Source organism: Trichomonas vaginalis, chromosome III (assembly GCF_026262505.1).
Source record: "Trichomonas vaginalis G3 chromosome III, whole genome shotgun sequence".
NCBI classification, from domain to species: domain Eukaryota; phylum Parabasalia; order Trichomonadida; family Trichomonadidae; genus Trichomonas; species Trichomonas vaginalis.
The window spans coordinates 8862917-8882468 of record NC_067205.1 but is presented as its reverse complement, the minus strand read 5'-3'; the positions used below and the strand labels follow the sequence as shown (position 1 = coordinate 8882468).

At 37.0% G+C, this 19552-nt stretch overlaps 18 protein-coding genes and 1 pseudogene across 19 annotated transcripts, besides 1 other annotated feature; 8 read left to right on the top strand and 11 right to left on the bottom strand.

The window, feature by feature from the left end:
• Positions 1-19552: part of a mobile genetic element that runs on past both edges of the window.
• On the top strand, positions 1496-1897 carry TVAGG3_0667940 (uncharacterized protein; the record flags this gene model as incomplete). The annotated part of the gene is made up of 1 exon (XM_051242280.1): positions 1496-1897. The coding sequence occupies one exon, from the start codon at positions 1496-1498 to the stop codon at positions 1895-1897; it is 402 nt and encodes a 133-aa protein (XP_051088867.1).
• On the top strand, positions 2449-2673 carry TVAGG3_0667930 (phage tail repeat-like family; the record flags this gene model as incomplete). The annotated part of the gene is made up of 1 exon (XM_051242279.1): positions 2449-2673. The coding sequence occupies one exon, from the start codon at positions 2449-2451 to the stop codon at positions 2671-2673; it is 225 nt and encodes a 74-aa protein (XP_051088866.1).
• TVAGG3_0667920 (DNA/RNA polymerases family) lies at positions 4400-4858 on the top strand (the record flags this gene model as incomplete). Its single annotated transcript, XM_051242278.1, has 1 exon — positions 4400-4858. The coding sequence occupies one exon, from the start codon at positions 4400-4402 to the stop codon at positions 4856-4858; it is 459 nt and encodes a 152-aa protein (XP_051088865.1).
• On the bottom strand, positions 4881-5126 carry TVAGG3_0667910 (uncharacterized protein; the record flags this gene model as incomplete). The annotated part of the gene is made up of 1 exon (XM_051242277.1): positions 4881-5126. The coding sequence occupies one exon, from the start codon at positions 5124-5126 to the stop codon at positions 4881-4883; it is 246 nt and encodes an 81-aa protein (XP_051088864.1).
• Positions 5157-5420, top strand: TVAGG3_0667900 (uncharacterized protein; the record flags this gene model as incomplete). The annotated part of the gene is made up of 1 exon (XM_051242276.1): positions 5157-5420. The coding sequence occupies one exon, from the start codon at positions 5157-5159 to the stop codon at positions 5418-5420; it is 264 nt and encodes an 87-aa protein (XP_051088863.1).
• Positions 5658-6176, bottom strand: TVAGG3_0667890 (uncharacterized protein; the record flags this gene model as incomplete). The annotated part of the gene is made up of 1 exon (XM_051242275.1): positions 5658-6176. A coding segment is annotated over one exon (519 nt), but the record flags the coding sequence as incomplete, so codon positions are not given.
• On the bottom strand, positions 6209-6793 carry TVAGG3_0667880 (uncharacterized protein; the record flags this gene model as incomplete). The annotated part of the gene is made up of 1 exon (XM_051242274.1): positions 6209-6793. One exon carries the CDS (start codon positions 6791-6793, stop codon positions 6209-6211), a length of 585 nt encoding a protein of 194 aa, XP_051088861.1.
• Positions 7862-8434, top strand: TVAGG3_0667870 (uncharacterized protein; the record flags this gene model as incomplete). The annotated part of the gene is made up of 1 exon (XM_051242273.1): positions 7862-8434. The coding sequence occupies one exon, from the start codon at positions 7862-7864 to the stop codon at positions 8432-8434; it is 573 nt and encodes a 190-aa protein (XP_051088860.1).
• On the bottom strand, positions 8463-8663 carry TVAGG3_0667860 (uncharacterized protein; the record flags this gene model as incomplete). The annotated part of the gene is made up of 1 exon (XM_051242272.1): positions 8463-8663. One exon carries the CDS (start codon positions 8661-8663, stop codon positions 8463-8465), a length of 201 nt encoding a protein of 66 aa, XP_051088859.1.
• Positions 9455-10005, top strand: TVAGG3_0667850 (organellar and viral DNA polymerase type B; the record flags this gene model as incomplete). The annotated part of the gene is made up of 1 exon (XM_051242271.1): positions 9455-10005. A coding segment is annotated over one exon (551 nt), but the record flags the coding sequence as incomplete, so codon positions are not given.
• Positions 10076-10396, top strand: TVAGG3_0667840 (organellar and viral DNA polymerase type B; the record flags this gene model as incomplete). Its single annotated transcript, XM_051242270.1, has 1 exon — positions 10076-10396. One exon carries the CDS (start codon positions 10076-10078, stop codon positions 10394-10396), a length of 321 nt encoding a protein of 106 aa, XP_051088857.1.
• TVAGG3_0667830 (protein of unknown function, DUF4106 family) lies at positions 10772-11467 on the bottom strand (the record flags this gene model as incomplete). The annotated part of the gene is made up of 1 exon (XM_051242269.1): positions 10772-11467. One exon carries the CDS (start codon positions 11465-11467, stop codon positions 10772-10774), a length of 696 nt encoding a protein of 231 aa, XP_051088856.1.
• On the top strand, positions 11684-12166 carry TVAGG3_0667820 (uncharacterized protein; the record flags this gene model as incomplete). Its single annotated transcript, XM_051242268.1, has 1 exon — positions 11684-12166. The coding sequence occupies one exon, from the start codon at positions 11684-11686 to the stop codon at positions 12164-12166; it is 483 nt and encodes a 160-aa protein (XP_051088855.1).
• Positions 12639-13452, bottom strand: TVAGG3_0667810 (annotated as a pseudogene). Its single transcript has one exon. A coding segment is annotated over exon 1 (814 nt).
• Positions 14778-15232, bottom strand: TVAGG3_0667800 (protein of unknown function, DUF4106 family; the record flags this gene model as incomplete). Its single annotated transcript, XM_051242267.1, has 1 exon — positions 14778-15232. A coding segment is annotated over one exon (455 nt), but the record flags the coding sequence as incomplete, so codon positions are not given.
• TVAGG3_0667790 (protein of unknown function, DUF4106 family) lies at positions 15609-15932 on the bottom strand (the record flags this gene model as incomplete). The annotated part of the gene is made up of 1 exon (XM_051242266.1): positions 15609-15932. One exon carries the CDS (start codon positions 15930-15932, stop codon positions 15609-15611), a length of 324 nt encoding a protein of 107 aa, XP_051088853.1.
• On the bottom strand, positions 16813-17216 carry TVAGG3_0667780 (uncharacterized protein; the record flags this gene model as incomplete). The annotated part of the gene is made up of 1 exon (XM_051242265.1): positions 16813-17216. A coding segment is annotated over one exon (404 nt), but the record flags the coding sequence as incomplete, so codon positions are not given.
• Positions 17249-17719, bottom strand: TVAGG3_0667770 (protein of unknown function, DUF4106 family; the record flags this gene model as incomplete). The annotated part of the gene is made up of 1 exon (XM_051242264.1): positions 17249-17719. One exon carries the CDS (start codon positions 17717-17719, stop codon positions 17249-17251), a length of 471 nt encoding a protein of 156 aa, XP_051088851.1.
• On the bottom strand, positions 18408-19474 carry TVAGG3_0667760 (protein of unknown function, DUF4106 family; the record flags this gene model as incomplete). The annotated part of the gene is made up of 1 exon (XM_051242263.1): positions 18408-19474. A coding segment is annotated over one exon (1067 nt), but the record flags the coding sequence as incomplete, so codon positions are not given.

Sequence of the window (19552 nt, the reverse complement as noted above, 5' to 3'; positions counted from 1 at the left end):
TTAGATAAAAAAGCTGACAAAACATATGTTAACGATGAGTTAGATAAAAAAGCTGACAAAACAGAGCTTCAAACGTTAAAGACAGAAATGCTTCAAACATTATATCCTATAGGCTCTATTTATACGTCAATGAACTCTACCAGACCAGAAACAGTTCTGGGTTTTGGAACTTGGACTCAAATAGTTGACAGGTTTTTGTATTGTGCAAACTCTTCAAAGGAAACAGGAGGAAGTAAAACGATTTCAGGTGAAAATTTACCTGCGCACAGTCACTACATAGATTTAAGTACATCTCAAGCAGGTTGGCATAAGCATAAATTTTGGGATTGGTCAGCAATGAAAAAAGGTAAAGGATATGATGTTAAAGACGACGTTCAGTTTGCTATAAATTGTTTCTGGGGTGACACTCAGGGAGATGGAAACCATACACATCGCGTTTCGGGATATACGCAAACAACGGGACAAAGTAAAGACTACATGCCACCTTACATGACAGTTTACGCATGGTATAGAAATGCTTAGTCGTCATTTTCAACTTCTTTAGCATATTCGTCAGGAGTTGTCTTATATTTGTTAGGAACTGTCTTTGAAAGTATACCACCTTGAACTTTGACAAGTTTGAAACGAGGTCTGACAATAGTCGTTTTATCTTCTGCTTGCAGTCTGTACATTTTGCCATGTTTGCCTAAAACTTCATAATATTCTCTTGTATACTTTCTTCTATTTTTACGAACACGAATGCGAGTACCTGTCGAGTTCCCATTGTTGTCATAGTCAATAGTATTTTCATATGGGTCGCGTTTAGGTATTTCTATTTTTACTTTGTCACCTTTCTGAAGTTTGAAGCCCGGCATTCTTTCTTGTTTGTCTCTTTTGACTAAATTGTTAAATATATAGTCTTTCTCTAAGTCAGGGTTGTTTTTCATTTCTTCGGGGGAGTGGTTTCCCAAACCTTTTTGTTTACGGCTATTGTAAATATTTAAAACTTGTCTCATCTTTGCCATGGAGAAGTGTCTATATTTGTCGTCATATGACATTTCATTTGCTTCACCACCTTGTGGTTGGTTTAAGTCTCTTAACATTTTTATACAACCGTCAATGACACCAAGAGCAGAATGGTTTTGGTCGACAATGAAATATTGGTTTACATTTTTTGAACGCAGATAGTTTTTTACATCATCTGATTTGAAAGAACTTTCACAGTCAGATGTCAGTTTTGTTGGATGGTATTTGTCAACGAATATTGTCAAAGCTGCTAAGATATCTAAAATATTTTTGGACTGTAATGGTATGGCTTCACAGTATCTTGTGTTTTGACCGATAAATATTAGCCAGTATGGTGGTCCATCTTCTCTATACCTCGGAATGTTTTCCAAGATATCCATAAACCAAGCATTTGGTGTTGAACTAAAGATTTTTATCATGAGTGCTTTTTTTGTCGCTTTAGAAACATAGGGGTCCTTGTTCGGATTCGTCATTTTTTACCCTATAAGAAATGGGTTTATTTGGCGCATTAGCAGGAGTTGCATCCAGATTTTTACCCGCAGTGGGAACAATAGCCAGAGGTGCATTTGGAATTGGAAGGAAGATTTTGAGTACATTAGGTATACTGAAAGAGAAAGCACAACCTATTATACAAACTGTACAGAAAGGTTGGGATGTAGCACGAGATGCAGCAAATCTTATTCCAAATCCTGAAACAAGAGGAAAAGTTCAAGGATGGATGGACAATGTAGGAAGACAAGCAGGAAACTATTATAACAAAGCAAATGACTACTATAACCAAGCAGGACACTATATGGACCAAGGTGAAAGATTCTTTAACAGAGGATATAACCATGCACAACAGTGGGTAAACAATAACCAACCTCAACCGCCTCAAACGTGGGGAATGTAAAATTTTTTACCGAGATGAAATGAACAATACAGCATTGAGACAAATGGGTTCAAGATGGATTTGTCGACTTCCAGCAGTTACACCACGTGTTTGTCAAGTTCTTCCTATACCTCAGGAAGTTTTAGACCGACTTAAAAAACCTAAACAACCAGTTGAAAACAAACCAAACTAAAATTTTTTACTGAGATGAAATGACCGAAGAAGTTGAAACGGTAGATTTGACACCACAAACAAAAAGTTCAGAACCATTGTCAAAACCTGTCAAAGAACTTACAGATGAAGAGAAAAATTCAATAATAGAAAGTGCCAGGTCTGGAAATACAAACCCTAACTACAAAGTCACTTTTCATAGAAATGGAACGGCTAGTATCTCAAAAAAGAAACAGACTCTCACAAATAAAATATTGAAGTCTGAAGGAGCTTTCGAGACAACAGATGGAAAAGTTTACTTCACTGACCAACAGTTCATTATAGAACATCTCATTGACTTAGAGTCGAAATATTCTAAACTTTACAACAAACACAAAAAGTTGAAAGGAAAACAAAAACAAATGGCATATGATATTTATGAAGATGTTGACGACACAACTGTTCCTGCAGGTGGGGTAAAGTCAGAGGAACCGAAAAGTGACGAAAAACCGATAGAAGAAGAAAAACCAAAAACTGAAGATAAACCAAAACCAAAGTTTAGTTTCCAAACTAAACCAAGTCAACCTTCATTAGCTGGTATGGGTTGGCGTCAAAGACTTATGGCAGCAGGTGGTTATGTAAAGTAAAGAAAAAAAATATTTTTTTATTTTTATAAAAATGCCCCCATATAGAATGGATAGAAAGTCTGCTAGAATAAAAGCAGAGTTGCAAAGATATGGTTGGAGAGTTTCGAAGAATTTTAAATATAGGAAGGGAAGACCCATAAAAGTCTATGACAAACTGGCTGGTCTTCGCTACGAAATGGATTTGAAACAGCACGTGCCATTATCCAAACAGACTAGAAGGTTAGAAGAAGAACGTCTTATGGACATGCCTTTCGATGTTAGTGAACCTCAAGTTGAAGGACACGACGGCTTTGCCAGATTCTACTGGAACATGACGAACAATTGCATCCTTTGAGAAGGAAAAAAGGTAGTGCAGAGGATGGTCATGCTCCCATGGAAAGAACAAGATATGCATATGAGAAGTATCGTGAAGTTAGAAGTCAAATTACATCTGGTCGAACCTTTACAGTAAACTTTGACGAAGGAAAGAACAAAGAAGGCTTCATGGGAGTACTTGCTGCAATTCAAGACGGAAATAAGAAAGGACACAATCTCAGATTGACCATAACAGATTTGGATGGTCACATTTACTATGCACATGGCAATGAACAAACAGCCGCAAAACTTCTTGACGCTTTCAAGACTACAAAGAGAGAACAAATGGTTGACTCAGACTCAGACATTTTGAATGCAATTGAAGGAATTGCAAGTGTCAAGTTCGAATGGCATGAACCTAACCCTCAAGCAGTCAGACAACATGCTGGATACTTCCCCTTCATAAATAAGTCTGACATTGACTTGACAAGGTATGGAATTTACAATTCAATTGAAACAATTGTCAATGAACCTTGTATTCTTACATGTCTCAGGAACTCTGGTCTTGTTACAGATGAGAAGATGAAGTATCTTGAGTCATGTGTGAAGACGAGGTACATGCTCAGAGGTCAATTGGCAAAATTGCACCGTTGGCAAATGTCAATATCCGAGTCAACATACCTACAGCTAAAGGTCTTCACATGACGACTATGTTGTTGACAAAGACTTACCATGGTTGAAGATTGTAATTGTCCACAACCACTTCATGTTGAACGAAAGTCTTACAAAACCCATTGTTCGGAAAGGCAAGTGCAACATTGTCAGAGCTGTAAACATTCTTTTCGAGAAAGGTTTGTTGGAACCAATTCCAGATGACAAGCTTACAGAAACTTTTGTACCAAAAGACGAAACAAACTTTTCACTGTTAGCAAGACCAAAAGTTGTTCCAGACAAAGTTCTAGTACAAAAGAAGTACACAATTCCACAAGGAGTTGGATTGTTCGGATACCAACCTGAACCAGAAGAACTTCCAATGAGGTTGCAAGAACTTCAAGATGCTATAATAAACTTCCCATTGAGAATCAATTGACTCAAATTCGTCGGAAATGTATTGAGAGCATCTGAGTTAGGTCAGAAGGTTTTATATGAAACAGGTTGCTTCGACGATGTTTATGAGATAACAGGAGAAGTTTCTCAGAAGATAAGAGACTCACTTGAATTTCCACAAACTGGACCAATTGGTTGCGACAAGTTCGACTCAAACGAAAAGATATACTATGTCGACCTTAACGCTGCGTACATGAGGTTTGTCCAATATATTCCGACTGGAATTCCAAACGAAGATGGTGAGTTCCCGGGAAGGAACTATACAGTTGGAAAAGTCATACAACAACTGTATGATATTAGGAAAGCTTCAAACCCCAAACTTGCAATGACACTCAAATTGCTTATGAATTCGACATGGGGATATTCCATTAAAAAACCTCAAGAGATGAAGAGTAAACATTATGAGAAGGTCGACAACTTTGTTGAAAGGTTTTCTCCTTTTGTTTTGAAGTACGAATTCACTCAAGGTCAAAGTGGCTTAGTAACCACATTAAAACCTATTGTCGAACATTGGTCTTACCCTCAGTTCGCAAAAGCAGTCCTTGACAACTACAACAAATTCTTCTCGGAAGTCAAATCCAAAGTGAAGGTTTACTATGAGAACATTGACGCACTCATGACGAACGAAGAAGGATACAACAAACTCATTGAAATGGGTATGGTCGGTGAGAAGATGGGTCAATTCAAATTGGACAAAATTTTCACCGAAGTTCATGTCCTCTCCAAGCGTAAGTACTGGGGCATACTTGAAGACGGCACAGAAATAAAACATTGCATGAAATAAAAAATTTTTATTCGAATTTGAATTAAAATGTGGGAATTCTTGGGAACGGGAAAGGCTTATTTACTTGAGGAACAGGTAAAGGTGGTGGAGGTGGAGGTGGTGGCAACCAGTCCATTTTATATTCCTTCCTAGGTAATTTCCGTTTAATTTCATGGTCGCCCTCGGAGTCTTTGAATCGGACAGGTCGAGTTACACCATTCTTGGTCTCAAACTCATATATAACCTGTTTGTCTGTATTTTCGTCGACTATGGCACGAGACACGAACATTGACCAAACGTACAAAAAGTGTCATTTCGGATGGTCAAGCAGCCAATCGCATTCGAGCACTTCGAAGAAGCCTTACGTTCCAAGGAAGAGGGTGTCTGGTGCAAGGGAGAGGTCATGAGACTCTACGAGCAGTACATCCTCAATGCCTGGGAGGACAAATCGTCCTTGGATTGGCAAATCTACCAACTCCTCTGGGACGACCTCCTACGCAACTGGGATGACGAAAGAGTCCAATTCAAAGGTCGGGAACTAATTTTGCAAATTGACCTTAATTTCACATACTTATCCAAATAAACACCTAAATTTACTTGGGGTTTCCCCCTAAAATAAAATTTTTTTACTCTTAGAACCACTCGAGGTTCTCCTTACGGTTGTTGAGCTTGTCACCGTCAATGTGTCTGACCTTCGTCTTCTTGCCTGGATTTGGAACCCATTGAATTGCGACAAGCTTGCCCATGGAAATTGAACCGCGATTCCGAAGGTTAAGGTTCAAGTGTCCCAAGTTGTTGAGGACTGGGGTAAGAACCTTGCCGGTCTCCCTGTTGCGGATTTGGTAATGGGTAAGGGTTGGGAAATTTCGTAAGTGTCATCGGCAACAAGGGTTGCCCAAACTTCCTCTTCTTCGTGTTTCTCTTCTTCCTCTTCTTCGTGTTTCTCTTCTTCGTGTTTCTCTTCTTCCTCGACAATTCCTTCTTCAATTCTGTGTTCACGAATTACGGTGTTGCATGTTCTGTCCTTTCCGAGTACCTTCCAGATGGCGTCTATCTCTTCGAAGAAACGGTAGATGAGTCTGGCAAGGTCTCGGTTCTCTCTCGCGTAAATGCGCAAGGTTTCCGTCAAATCATTCAGGCATTTCTCATTGGAAGCTTGGTTCATGAGGAACTCACCTTTAAGTCCCTTCATCTCTTCCATAAGACTACTTTGGAGAGTCTTAACGGTGTTTGTCAGATGAGCTTTCAAATGCATAATTTGAATTTGAACTGGGCGCTTGTCTGGCAACCTTGAAAGGACATCTGCTATTGTGTTCGGCTTCGGTGCTTGTTCGGACATCGAAAAAATGAAGTGGTTTGAGAATGACGGTTTTACTTCAAAAAGCTTGTTATGACGGTTAAGTCATACAACAAGTTTAAAATAATATCTTGTTCTTCTTCTGAACGTTTGTTGTCTCTTCCGATAAAAGTTTCGAACATGAGAACCAAAAAACGTTTTTTGAGATTGCGGAAGAGTTCAGGCAAACGTTCATATTCTGGATATGTTGGGAGCAGTTCGAAACATCTGAGCTGACTTTCGGACAAAATTGGGACAATGTCAGAAAATTCATCTTTGGTCGGACTGCTTGAAGGTAAGTCCCTTACATGTAAGTAGCTCTGGTAAAGTCTTCTCATTTCTGCTAACTTTTGGAGTATAGCTTCGTAGTTTAGAAGTTTTAATTTTAATTGTCTTATTCCACTCTTTACTTCTAAACGGTAAGTATCCATGAGGTCAAGAGTAGCTTTGGTAGCTTTAAGTGGAGCTATCTGTTCCTTGACTTGTGCAATTTTGGTTGCAATTGTGGTTTGAGCTCCTTCAAGTTCGCCGTCTATGTCGTTCTCAACGTCTTCAAGCATGGCTTGAAACTCTTCATCGGTCCATTGAGTTTGGTGTGGGACGAATTTAACTTGCTTCATTCAAAAAATGAAAAAATGTTTTTACTCAAAGCGTGCCATGTATATGGCTATAAGAAACTTACCAGAAGGCTTCTTCTTCACATGAGACTCTGGTAACTTGAGTGTTGGTGTTGGAGTTCTTGGGGGAGGTGGCTCTGAAATTTCAAATCTCTCTCGAGCGCAACAACAGATGTCAGAATAACATTCCCCACTGTCCTTCTTGCCACCATAAACTGTGTATTGACCAAACTTGCATTTACAGGAAGACCGGTCAATACAAGGTTCACAGTTGAAATAGTTGTACACAAACCTGTTGAGTACGAGTGTGAGTAAAAACATAAAAAAAGTGAAGTGAAAATGAGATGTTTACTGAACTGGTTGGATGTCGCCTTCACAGGTTATGTAGAACGGCTGACCCGAGAAGTGAAGGAGACCCTTGAGAATTTGGCTCATTCTTGGGAAAGGGTTCTCTCTGTTTGGAAGTAGTATCCAAGGACGCTTGGCAAAGAACTTGAGAAGAGCTTCTTTCTTTGCTTGCTTTATGTCGTCGTAGGCTGTCCCGTCTGGTATTTGAATTGGAATTCCAGTCGAAGTCTCGAGATTCAAGGCAGCCCTTCCCGTTATCCAACAGTTAACAAGCTTGCCTTTTACATTCTGCCTGAGGAAGTCTTTAACAAGCTCGTTAATTTCAATTAGGTAAATTGCCTCGTCGGTCGGTTCGACCTCGACCATTGCTACTGTCAGAAAAAGTACTGCTACTGTCAGTAAAAGTACTGCTACTGTCAGTAAAAGTACTGCTACTGTCAGAAAAAGTACTGCTACTGTCAGAAAAAGTACTGCTACTGTCAGTAGCAGTACTGCTAGGAGCAGTAAAAGTACTGCTAGGAGCAGTAAAAAGGAAAATTTGAGAGGGTTTTCGACGATAAAGTACTGCTACTGTCAGTAAAAGTACTGCTACTGTCAGAAAAAGTACTGCTACTGTCAGAAAAAGTACTGCTACTGTCAGTAAAAGTACTGCTACTGTCAGTAGCAGTACTGCTAGGAGCAGAGATTTTTATCGTTGTGGTCCGACGGTTAAGCCACAGACGAATGTCCGACGTCCCACCAACCGAGTCCATTCCCAAACCAGAGGAACCTAAAGCACCAGCCCCTGCACCTCAGTTCCAGCAAGTCCCTCCACCAAATTACTACCAATTTCCACCTCAAGGTTACTACCAATTTCCACTACAAGGCTTCCCGAACTACCCTCCTCAGCCTATGCCTTACTTCCCCAACCCTTGGATGTTCCAGCAAGCTCCACCCCAGCAATTCCAATCTCAGTCCAAGAGAGACCAAGAGTTCGAAGAAGGTCTGAACCGCTTACGCAAAGATTATGCCACAGCCCCTATGGAAGACGACAGGCTTTCAGTCTCTTCCCTCAAATCGACCGATTCGACTCGTACCACAGATTCGGTTCGTGACCGTGAAGACTACCTCAAGCAGTCTGAGAGACTCTTCATCCTACAATCATTTACAACTGGAGCTCTCAAGAACATGCGCAATTACGAAGGTCAGACACCAGCTGGAGACCGCAAAACAGACGTACTCGCAAGAGCAGTCCAACTGGTCAAGACAAAGACTGAGATAGTCGACTTCATTCTTGCAGCTTGCCCATACAAGTAAAAAAATAAACAATTACGAGTTAAACTTTTTATTCTTTCTTTTCTGAGTTGTTTAGAGCTGGTTTCTCTTGTAGGAACCTTTCGTACTCTTCCATGGTCATGTAATTGCGAATTTGGTACGCAATTCCAGGTTCGTTGTTTTTGAACCTTACGTATGTAACGCTTCCATCCTCCTCAGGGAAGTAAGCTGCTAACATCTGACCAAGTTTTCTCGGTGACTCGGAGCTCATAAAAATGTCACTTTTTTAAACCTTAAGTTTTTAGTCTTATTTTACCCTTTGTTTACCCTTTGTTTACCCTTTGTTTGTCAATGTAGTATTGGAGTGCAATTTCTCCAAATTCTCTGTGTCGGAGTTCTTCAGCATTTTCCAAGGTGTGCCTGGAGAACTCAAAGAAGTTGTCAAGAACATACTGCCATGCTGCTCTTCTGAGTTCGTCGGTATTTTGGAAGTGTTGCACCTTCGAGTCTTCGGACATGAAAAAATAACACTTTTTCTATTAAACCGTTTTGGCATTTCTCATGAGTGAGTATAGTTCTGCCGAACCATTGGAAGAGAAGAAGTACCCTTGCTGGCAAAAGACAAAAATAGTTGCCTTAGTTGTCATTGCAATTGTACTCGTAATTGAATTCATTGTACTTCTCTTCACGTACATAAAACTCAGCAATGGTATTTGCTTTAAGAAGCTACCATCTTACTAAGACTAAACACTTACATTTTTCAAGCTTGACTTTTTACAATTTGAATTTTGTTGCTGAATTCAGCAAAAATAATGTTTATGTTAGAATGTTAGATCTAACATGTTTTCTAACACGTTTTCTAACATGGTCTAAAACTCTTGAATTTTCATGAAATTTACACCAAAAATATAATTTATGTTAGAATGTTAGATCTAACATGTTTTCTAACACGTTTTCTAACATGGTCTAAAACTCTTGAATTTTCATGAATTTTCCCGAAATAAAAAATAAAATTAGTTTTATTTTTTATTTTATTTATTTTTTTTATTTTGTATAAAAGACATGATTTCAACAATCGGCACAACAACAATTCAAACAACTACAGCACCAAACTCGCTAGTTATGAATCCAACATCTATGTTAGTAGAGATGAAAAACTTCATTCCTTCTTCATATACTTTCGAAACAAAAATCCAGAAGATAAAGCAAGAACTTTTAACAAGTAATTTAGACTGTAGTGCGAAAGATGAAACAAATGAACAGTATCTTTATGAAATGCAGGACATTATTGACCATTTACCCAAATTGCCTGAAATCCAACAACAAAAACTAACCATTCCCGAATTTGACGAAATAGAAGTCAAAGCAACTGACTCAGTAGAAATAAAGAAGTTCATACGAAAGGTAAATTATGAATTCCTTGGTTTTCATTGCAACCATAAGGTTATGGACAAAGATTGCGACATGGTATATAAGAACATCTCTGACCTTTACAAATCCGAAGAATTTAAGACCTACGACAACTTTGTTTCATTAGTTGCAAAATGTGTTTGGGAAATAAGAGATAAAGATAGTAGGGGTAAGGTATGGAACGAACAAATAAGACCCGCTATGTTCGAGATGAAGAAAACCATTGACGCCTTGGTTGTTTTAGCAGGTAAGGTTTCAGAATATAACGCAAAAATGAACCCGCAATGTTCAAAATGTAAAGCAGCAATGAGGAAATATAACTACTCCGTCAAAGAGATAGAACGTATGCGAAACGACTATGCAGATTTAAAGAAAGAAGCAGAAAAACCAGCAGAAGATAAAATGAACATGTTAGAATTTCTGAACAAAAACTATCCAACTGCTGACGATTTCCTTCTATCTGACGTCAAGAAGAAGTATAAAGAAACTTTCGGTATCGTTAAAACTTTTGACATACTGACAGAAGAAATAGAAGCTACGAAATTGTTTAGAGTCATGAACCATCGCAACATATACCATGTAAAACGCTTGTAAATAGTTATGTTAGAAAACATGTTAGAAAACATGTTAGATCTAACATTCTAACATAAACATTATTTTTATTGAATTCCGTATGAAATTTCATGAATTTTGTATGTTTTAGACCATGTTAGAAAACATGTTAGAAAACATGTTAGATCTAACATTCTAACATAAACATTATTTTTGCTGAATTCCGTATGAAATTTCATGAATTTCCTCATATGCTTGCTTCCCTCGGAGAACCGAGAGAAGAGATTCCGTATGAAAATCGTGAAATTTCTCTAGACCGGATTTTATCGGTCTAGCCTAAAACTCTATGAAAATCGTGAAAAATAACAGAGTATTTTGACAACTTCAAACAAGCAGAGTAAATGAACCATTTATTTTTCAAGCTTGACTTTTTACAATTTGAACTTTGTTTGCGTAGATATGAATTCTGAAAGAAGTATGAGGGTCTTGTATGACTTTGTACTTCTCCCATAGTTCATGTCTGTCAAACTTACCTGCCATGGACTCTTTCATAAGTTCCATGAAATCGTCTTCGGACAATCCGGGGAAAAGTATAATGTCAGTAAGTATTCTTTTAACATCCTTACTTAAACTCTTTGCTGTCTGTACACATATTACGACTGAGATGTTAAAGTGTCTGAGCTTCTTAAGAATTCGACACATATCTTGTTCTCTGTTCTTTAACAAAGGATGAGAAGCAAAGTCATCTAAGATAAGAAGACATCTATGAGGGTACGTTTTCCAATCGTAAGATTGCAATTTCTTCGAAATGTATTCTATCTCTTTCTGTTTGTTTCTGAAGTGTTTCTTCTCTAATATTCTCTGCATTTCCTCATTTGGGTCTTTAAACTTCGAATTTATATACTCATTTATAGCATTATACTTCAAAACTCTTCTTTGGTACTTCTTTATCCAATCTAACAACTCAGTATCCTTTATACATACTAACTTAGACTTCTTTATAATATCTTTGAACGAATTGACGGTTTGGTCAAATTGACCAGAAGTCGAACAAATAACAACTAACTCATAGAATGGGTTCTTCTCATCTAGTTCTTGTTGTTGTGCAGCCATTTTAAGATAAGTGAAAGTCTTACCCGACCCAGGTGGTGCAATTAGACCTGTTATACCATTCTGAGCAAATAAGAACTTGTCATGTATAGGCTTTATCTGAGCATTTTCTAACTTCCTCTTGTTCTTGTTTAAAACATTCTCAAATTTCTTGTCAATGTCAGCAAACTTTTTTTCTAACATATTTTTAGAAAAATTAAAATTTTTATCTTTTAGAAAATGTCTAGCGATTTCGCTATCTATATTCGAGACAAGCTTTTTGACAGCAAAACATCTGTCGACCATAAAATCTTACATAGTGTAAACAAGAAAGGTGAATTTGTTCTAAAGTTCTGTTTCTGGGAATATGACAAGAACCATAAAACATTAAGCAGAGCAGTCTTAAAATTTGTCAATGACAGACTTGTTGACAGAGATGACACCGATTGGAAAGATGAAGTCCAACAAAAGTTCTTAGAATGCAAAGAAGACACATGCGCTGTTCTTGAAGATGAAATAGAAAACAGAATAGAAGAGCTATTAAAGGACAAAGACCTTTTACAAAAATATGGTTCTGAGAAGTTTGACATAACTCCACCAGAGAAGAAGAAGAAGAAGAAAGAAAAGAAAGAGAAAAAAGTAGAAGAGAAGAAAGAAAAGAAAGTAGAAGAAGAGAAAAAAGAACCTGAACCAGTTCCAGAGAAAAAGAAATTTGACATGTAAAAATAAAATTTTATTTTTAGAACATTTCTGGGTCAATGTCAATGTTCTCTTCCTCTTTAGGAGTAAACACTGGCTTAGACTCTAAAATCTTTTTACCCAATTTACCTTGAACTTCAACTATCTTAGACTCATAATATTCATAGTCGTCTGCTTTCTTTGGTTCATAAGGTATAACAAGTTTGTATGCTTTGCCTTCTTTAAGGTTTGAGAACCTTCTGTCAAAACTTTCTTTGACTGCTAACAAACCTTCTATGTCTAAGTCTTCAAATTTCGCACCATTTTTAGTCACAATAGCAAACTTAACTGGTTCGATGTTCCAAACTTTGCTGAATGAAGACTTTTCAAAATGGTAGAAGTAAACATTCAAATAAGCGAATGGGTCTAGTTCTTCTTTAAGTCCTGACATATATTTGTTGACTGAAATATATTTCGTCATCTTTTCTATCGGATAAAAAAATATTTTTTTTAAAATTTACTCATAAAAATTTTTCTTTGTATATACGCCGTTCTGAACATCTAAAAGACTTTTGACATTTGCCAAGAATGTTCGTTTAGACGCTGCCATATAACCATATTCTTGACAATATTGTTTATACGAATCGTACAATGACCTTTCATCTAAACACTCAAAGTTAGTCTCATCTATAAACAGTTCATATACACTCTTGTTTGCTTCTAACAATGTTTGTCTTTCTTCGGTATGTGGAATTTGTCTTGGATTGAACTTAGAAATATCTAATGTCATGAAATATGAGAACAAGTGGTTGTAAAAGTCAGATGTCAAAGTTTCTGCTAAGTCGTCAAAATATTCTGTATCTTGCATATGAGAATCTGACGTTCTGACAACTACATATCTTCTGTCAGAACTTTCTAACTTCATCGGAACAGTATTGTTTGAAACCATAATGAAGTTTGCAACATTCTCACAAACTCTTGAGTCTTTATACTTTCTTTCAACAACTCCAACTTTATCTGTTATAAGACTCTTCAAAGCATCTGAGTTTAAAACTTTTGTTGTATCTATACTTTGAAGTTCATTGCAAACTATAAGTTTCATATTCTCAATTGAGGAGTTAAACTTGCCACAGATGTTTTCTAAGTTTGTCATATTAGGGTTCGAATAACCTTCTAATAGTTTGCACAAAATATCTGTAAAGAAAGTATTCTTACCTGTTCCTTGTTTTCCAATTATAATGAGAGCAGTTTCATTTTTAGCACTTGGATGTTGTAAGATGTTTGCAAACCAACATAAGATATACTCATAAACCTTTTCGTTTCCATTGCATATAATTTCTTTGACATGGTCTAACCAAGCTTCTATAATATTTTCTTTCCATTCTACTTGTTCGTATTTATATCCAGTGAAGATAGAATAGAAGTTTGGAGAAGGTGTATAGAACTTTATACCTCGAACTGAAAAATCTTCTAACTTTGACAATAAGATATCCCAAGCATCTAACATCTTCATTCCAACTTGTACAACTTTTATTTTCTTAAGTTTCTGTCTACATTCTTGTTCTGAAACTATTGTCGCTTTAGGTTTGTTAAAGACAACATCCCATTCTTTCATGACATAACATTCTGGGGCAGAGTCGACATAAATGACTAAACGTTTCAAATTCTCGACTGCTTTGTTATAGTCTCTAAATGGACACATATTTCTGAAGGCTTGGAAGTCATAAAAATCTGAAACATCTATTCTGTACATTTTTATAAAAATAAAAAAAATATTATTTTTATTCTTGACTTTGTTGTTCCATTTGTTGTTCTTGAGCTATTTGTTGTTGAAGTTGTTCTTGTAATACAATACTTTCACCAGTTGCATCTTCCAATTCGAAACTTTCTGCCGTCATTGACAAATACATAGGACATAAAAGTTTTACAGGAACAAAGTTTGCGTCAACTAATGTCAACGTTATACTTGCCAAAGTGTTTGAGTTCACTAAGGTTGAAAATTCTGCATTCGAATGAACAATAGGCAAACCAGCAGAGAAAGTATTGTTTATACGCATAAGTATCTTTTGGTCATAATAGTTTCTGTCGACATTCGAATAACACTTTGAACCTAAGTTTGAAACAATATATAAGATTGGTGTGCTTAATGTCAATGGAATAGACATTCCTTGTATGACACCTTTTCCTGTTATAGGAAACTGTTGGTAGTAAAAACCAGAAATAAGTTTTGTATTATAGCTCATATCGTTTATAGTAAACTCAGTCGGACATCCAAACATAATGAAACCTGCTCTAGTTGCAGCACATGTTACACTCGTACGTAAAGTATTAAATAAGTCAACAAAACCTGTTGGTGGTATATCTGAGTAAGTATCTTCAAAGGAGTATTTTTTACCATTCACAACAATAAAGTCTTCTGGTGTCAAAAGAGCAAAACAGGCTTTAGTCGTCATTGTGTTTAAGGTTAGTTTACAATATCGTCCTTGAGGACTTTGTAAGTTTGTTGTTATAGAATTATATGACTCAGGGTTTTTAGTCGTAATAGTATAAACCACTATGTCTTCTGCCATTTACTTAGCAAGTAAATTTTAATGAAATGTTGTGGTCGTCAAATATTTTTATGACGTCTGGGAAACTATATTTTAAGTTCAACGTTTCACCTCCTTTCATAACGTATATCTTGTCAATGACATTGTATGAAACACCACAGCAAGCAATGTCGGGTTCTATTTCTTTGATGTTTATATCGTCTGCCTCTGTCAAAAGTTTCAATAGTTCTTTCAAAACTTCATGAGGTGCGATGACATATGAGTTCACTTTTACAGGGTTGTGTTCGACCAAGTTTAACATTATACCCAAAGCTTGACAAATCTTCTCCTGAGTTTTAAGTTTGTCTTTAAGTTGTTGGTAGTCGTTTCGAATATCTGCAACAGAACTTAAGTCTCTGCTAACTTCAGGGTATGTTGGTTGTTCTTTTACAGGAACTATTGTTATACCATCTTCGTCTTCGTATGGTTTCCCCACTTCAACATCTCTTTCTTTGACATTGACAACAACACTTTGACTGTTTGTTTGAGTTGGTGAATTTAACTTCACATCTGCCATCGCCATTAAACCTTTTGAAACACTTACGCTTCTATTTTTCGGAAATGACATTTTACTTAGAATAAAAAGATGGACGTATTTGAGTATCTCTTCGAATTGAAGCAGAACAAAGTTTACACACACAAACAATACAAGTTCATTGACAGAATAGTTCTTTATACAAACAATGGAAAATGTTATAGAATAGCAATATTTGCTGAACCAAAATATTTTCATAAAGCAAAGAAAGTTGGTATAACTGAAATGGTGAAAGTTCTTGAAGCAGACAAAAATATAACAACAAAACTGACCGATATTTCTAAAGGAAAGTTTATCTTACAATATTATGTCAAAACTGGCGTACTGTCAATATTTGACGGAGAGAAGTCAGTTCAAGAACAACTTACTGACCTGCTGCCAAAATCTGCTCGATGGAAGCTGTCGTTATGCCAATCTGAGGAGCCCCAGCAGGTTTCATCGAACGAATCTTCAAAAGAGCATCTTCCGTGAAAAGTGCTATTGGTTTTGTAAACTTCTTTGCTCTCAATTCATCTGGACCGTCTCTGTCACCAGTATATTGTATTTGAACTGTACCAACAGTTGAAATACCACCCATAAAGTCTTCTGAGTCAGCAAATGGAATGCCAAGCCAAAAGTTTGAACGGTCTCCATTTGTATATTGAGTTTTTTGACCTCCTGTATGAGTCCATACTTTCACATATGGCATAATAGAACTTTGCATTTCAGGGTTAATGGTTGTTGTGAAGTTGTTGTTAAAGTTCATAGCATCTAATGTCAAGTTGTATGACCTCATATCCTCAACTGTAGAATATTCTTCTCTTGGATAATATTTGCCATCTATGTTTATATGGTATTTAATACCAGGGTTGTAGAAGCAAGAATAGTCATTTATAGTTCGTCTGAACAGTACAAACATAGTATCTGCATGTTTCATTGCAGTTGTTAAAGCAATATCTGTTCTTGCACCTGGGTCAGCACTTTGGTTTCCAACTTCACCTGCAAAGTCTTTGACAGATATTTGGTGTATAGGGAACATAAGTGGAACTGCAATATATTTGGCAGCTAAAGCATTTGAAATATCTGGGTCCAACATATAGACTGCAAGTCTGCTTTCTATTCTCTTGCATTCAAACTTTTCGCATGTGAACTTAACTGGGTCCCAAGCATCTCCAGCAGCATTGAAATAATAGTTTACTTCAGTGTTGAGGTTTGAGAAACCAAAGTCTAAGTCAACTTTGTTTTTGCAAAAGTCGGCGAATGACATTTTATTTGTTCCCACTACTTCTGTAAGAGTGAATGGGTCTTGTGTTGGTGCAATGACTAAGTTATTTTTGCTTGGAGTAAGTTCGATAGAAATTTTTCCTGCCCAGTTTGGCAAGTATCTTAAAAACCTGAAGATGAGGAAAGATGACAAAGGAACTCTAAGTTTCAGTTTTACTTTGGTTACTGCTGCTGCAGTTTGTCCAGAAAGGTCAACATAAACTCCTGGAACGTTAGGGTCAAGTCTTCTTATTTTCTCAATGGTGGCATACTGGTCTGTTTGTTCTCTAGCTTGTGGTTGTACTGAGTTTCTCAAAGCGAACCATTCATAGTTTGCCCATGTTACTGTTTGAACTAAGTCAGAGTTAGAATATATCTTATATCCCATGAAAACTTCTGGAGCATATTGGTATCCGACATAGAAAATTCCATTGCAACCTTTCTTGTCAGACAACTTGGCAGAAGGTTTTATTTCAATGTCTTGTTCCACGTATAAGAAAGAGTTGTCAATAGAAATTATATGAAACCTGTCGCAAGCAATATCTACTGTTGTTGAAGAACCTTCTCCAAACTCACCTACGTTTCCATAAGAAACAGCAGTTGTATATTCGTAAGTTCCAGGAACTATTTCTGACCTTCTAATGGCATTGTCGCATTCGTTATACCATTCGGAAACATTTCCATTCATGGCATCCAAAACTGTTGGCGTTATATTCTGAGCGGCGTACATTTCATATGAGTAAAAATATAGAATAGTTGGATTTATATGTCATAATAGAACCCACTCCGACCAAGCTTTACTTTCTTCCTGACTGAGTTTTTAACTCTTCTTTTTCCTTCATTGCCCTCTGCTTGAAGTTGTTGCATCTTTGCATTATGTTCATCTAGTATGTTGCAAATTTCCCATGTCCTTTTTGCCTTTTGGCTCTGGTCGCCCATCTCAGGTAACCTATATCCTAGAAAGAGTTTGTCATAGTCTGTATTTGAGTCTTCGCGTATTGTTTGCATGACTCTTTCCTGAGTTTCCGGTTCAAGCGCTTCAAACAGTGCCTGTCCATATGGAATAAGCTCGTTTCCAAATATATGTTTTTGTAGCCATTCTGGTTTTCTTTCCATGTTACCAACTATATCTTTTGTGAATGGGAAAGCTTTTACCCAATCTTTCAGTCTTGCGTCGTTTATTTCTGTAGTTGGTTTTATTTTGTCAAGGAACATGTTTTTCAATACTAACATTTCATTTGGTACTGTCCATTTGAGTTTTCTTAAATATTCATCCCTTCTCGATTCATCGTCTGCAAAGTAAGTTTTTATGACATTTTGTAAACTTTCGTTTGCAAGGTCATGTACAATAGGTTCTCTTCCTTCTCTCTCCCTAACTTTCTTTCTAAACTCTTCACCAAATATACCATCTTTATGGTTCTGTGTAGTTCTTTGAGATAAATGTTCTAGAACGTCAGGTGTTATATTTCCATCAGCCATGTTCATTTCATACTGGTCCAAAATATCTGCATCTTTCATATCTTTCAATGGCATTAAAGCCGCGCTGAAAATACCAGCTATATCTGGTTCACCATTGACTTCCATTGCGTCTACAACTTCTTGGAATTGTGGTTGTAAGTTTATGAACCACCTATCCGGATTAGCTTTATGACCCCATCTCATTGTAGTTCCATCGTCTGCAGAAACAAAAGTAGGTTTGTTTCCATCTTGGTTAGGTTCTGAATGAACTTTAAACAATGTTTCATTTCTATATGTTTTCTTGAAATTTAACCTTTTATTTTCACCGAGTTCATCCGAAGATTGAACGTTAAATGCTCGTAAGTAAAAAGGGTTGTTGTATTTGTGTACATTTTTTTTCAGTTCTTCCATTCTATGCTGGATATTTTCATCTGATGTTGGAGTCTTTTGTATGTCGGCAAACATTTTTCGATATTCTTCTACTATGTCAGCCGAATTTTTTTTAGACTCTTGGAAATATTCCATATTCTCCGCATACTCTTGTTGAGGGTCAAGATTTTTCGGCTGTTCCAAATCTTCATCTAGTTCTGTGAAGTTAGTTTCCAAAGGAAGGACTTGTTCGTTTCCTTCAGGCTCTTCTAGCTGTTGTTGCTGAACTATTTCTTCCATGTCTGGTTGTATCTGAACTTCTTCCTGTGGAGTTTCTTGTACCTCATCTGCTGGCATTTCATATATTCCGAGACCGTTTTCAACAATTTCCCTATCTACGTCATCCGCATTCATAAGCTTTTGTTCTTTCGTTCCGTCTCTATTTTTTACGCGTTTCATGACGAAAGTTGAATTGTCATTTAGCTCTGACATCAAATATCTCGGAGTAAATTCATCCATGTCATTTGGATGATATGCTATTAAATCATATCCCTTAGCGAGCTTGTATTTTCCAGGTTTGAGATTATATCCGTTTTGGTGCTGAGCCATAAAGCTAAATAGGTTCGGGTCAGTATTTCCATCCTTGAACTTTCTAATAGCTTCTTTATATCTGTCACTAAAGTCAACAGTATCTGGGAAACCACACTCTTCTTTAAGCATTTTTAAGAATTCTTGGTTTCCTTGTTCTCTACTTCTTTTATGTCCTTGCTCTGTTTGTGGTTGTTGTTGTGCAGGGTTTTGAACTGTTGGTTGCTGTGCTGGTTGTTGTGTTGGTTGTTGTGCTGGTTGTGGAGGTGGTTGTTGTGCTGGTTGTTGTGCATGCCTGTGTCTGTGTCCATGTGACGATGTAAATGTTCTAGGTAGTCCTGGTGCAGGTGCTTCTCTTGGAGGGTTTGGTGGTATATAAGTTCCACCAGCTGGCACATATGTTCCATCTGCAGCGTAATGTCCTACCTGACTTTTCGTTTTTAAGAAAGCATTTACTAGGTCTGTTTTGGTCTGTTGTAACTCTTTTTCTTGACTTTTCACAACAGTTGCTCTAACGGCGTCATAGGCACTTTGAACTGCCTGTCTCGTTGCTGCATCTGTTATTTTCGTCATATTTTGTGCTACTTCTTTTAACTCTTTGTCGAAACCTTCAGACTTCAGTTTCTTTCCAGATGAGAAGTCGTTCACTTG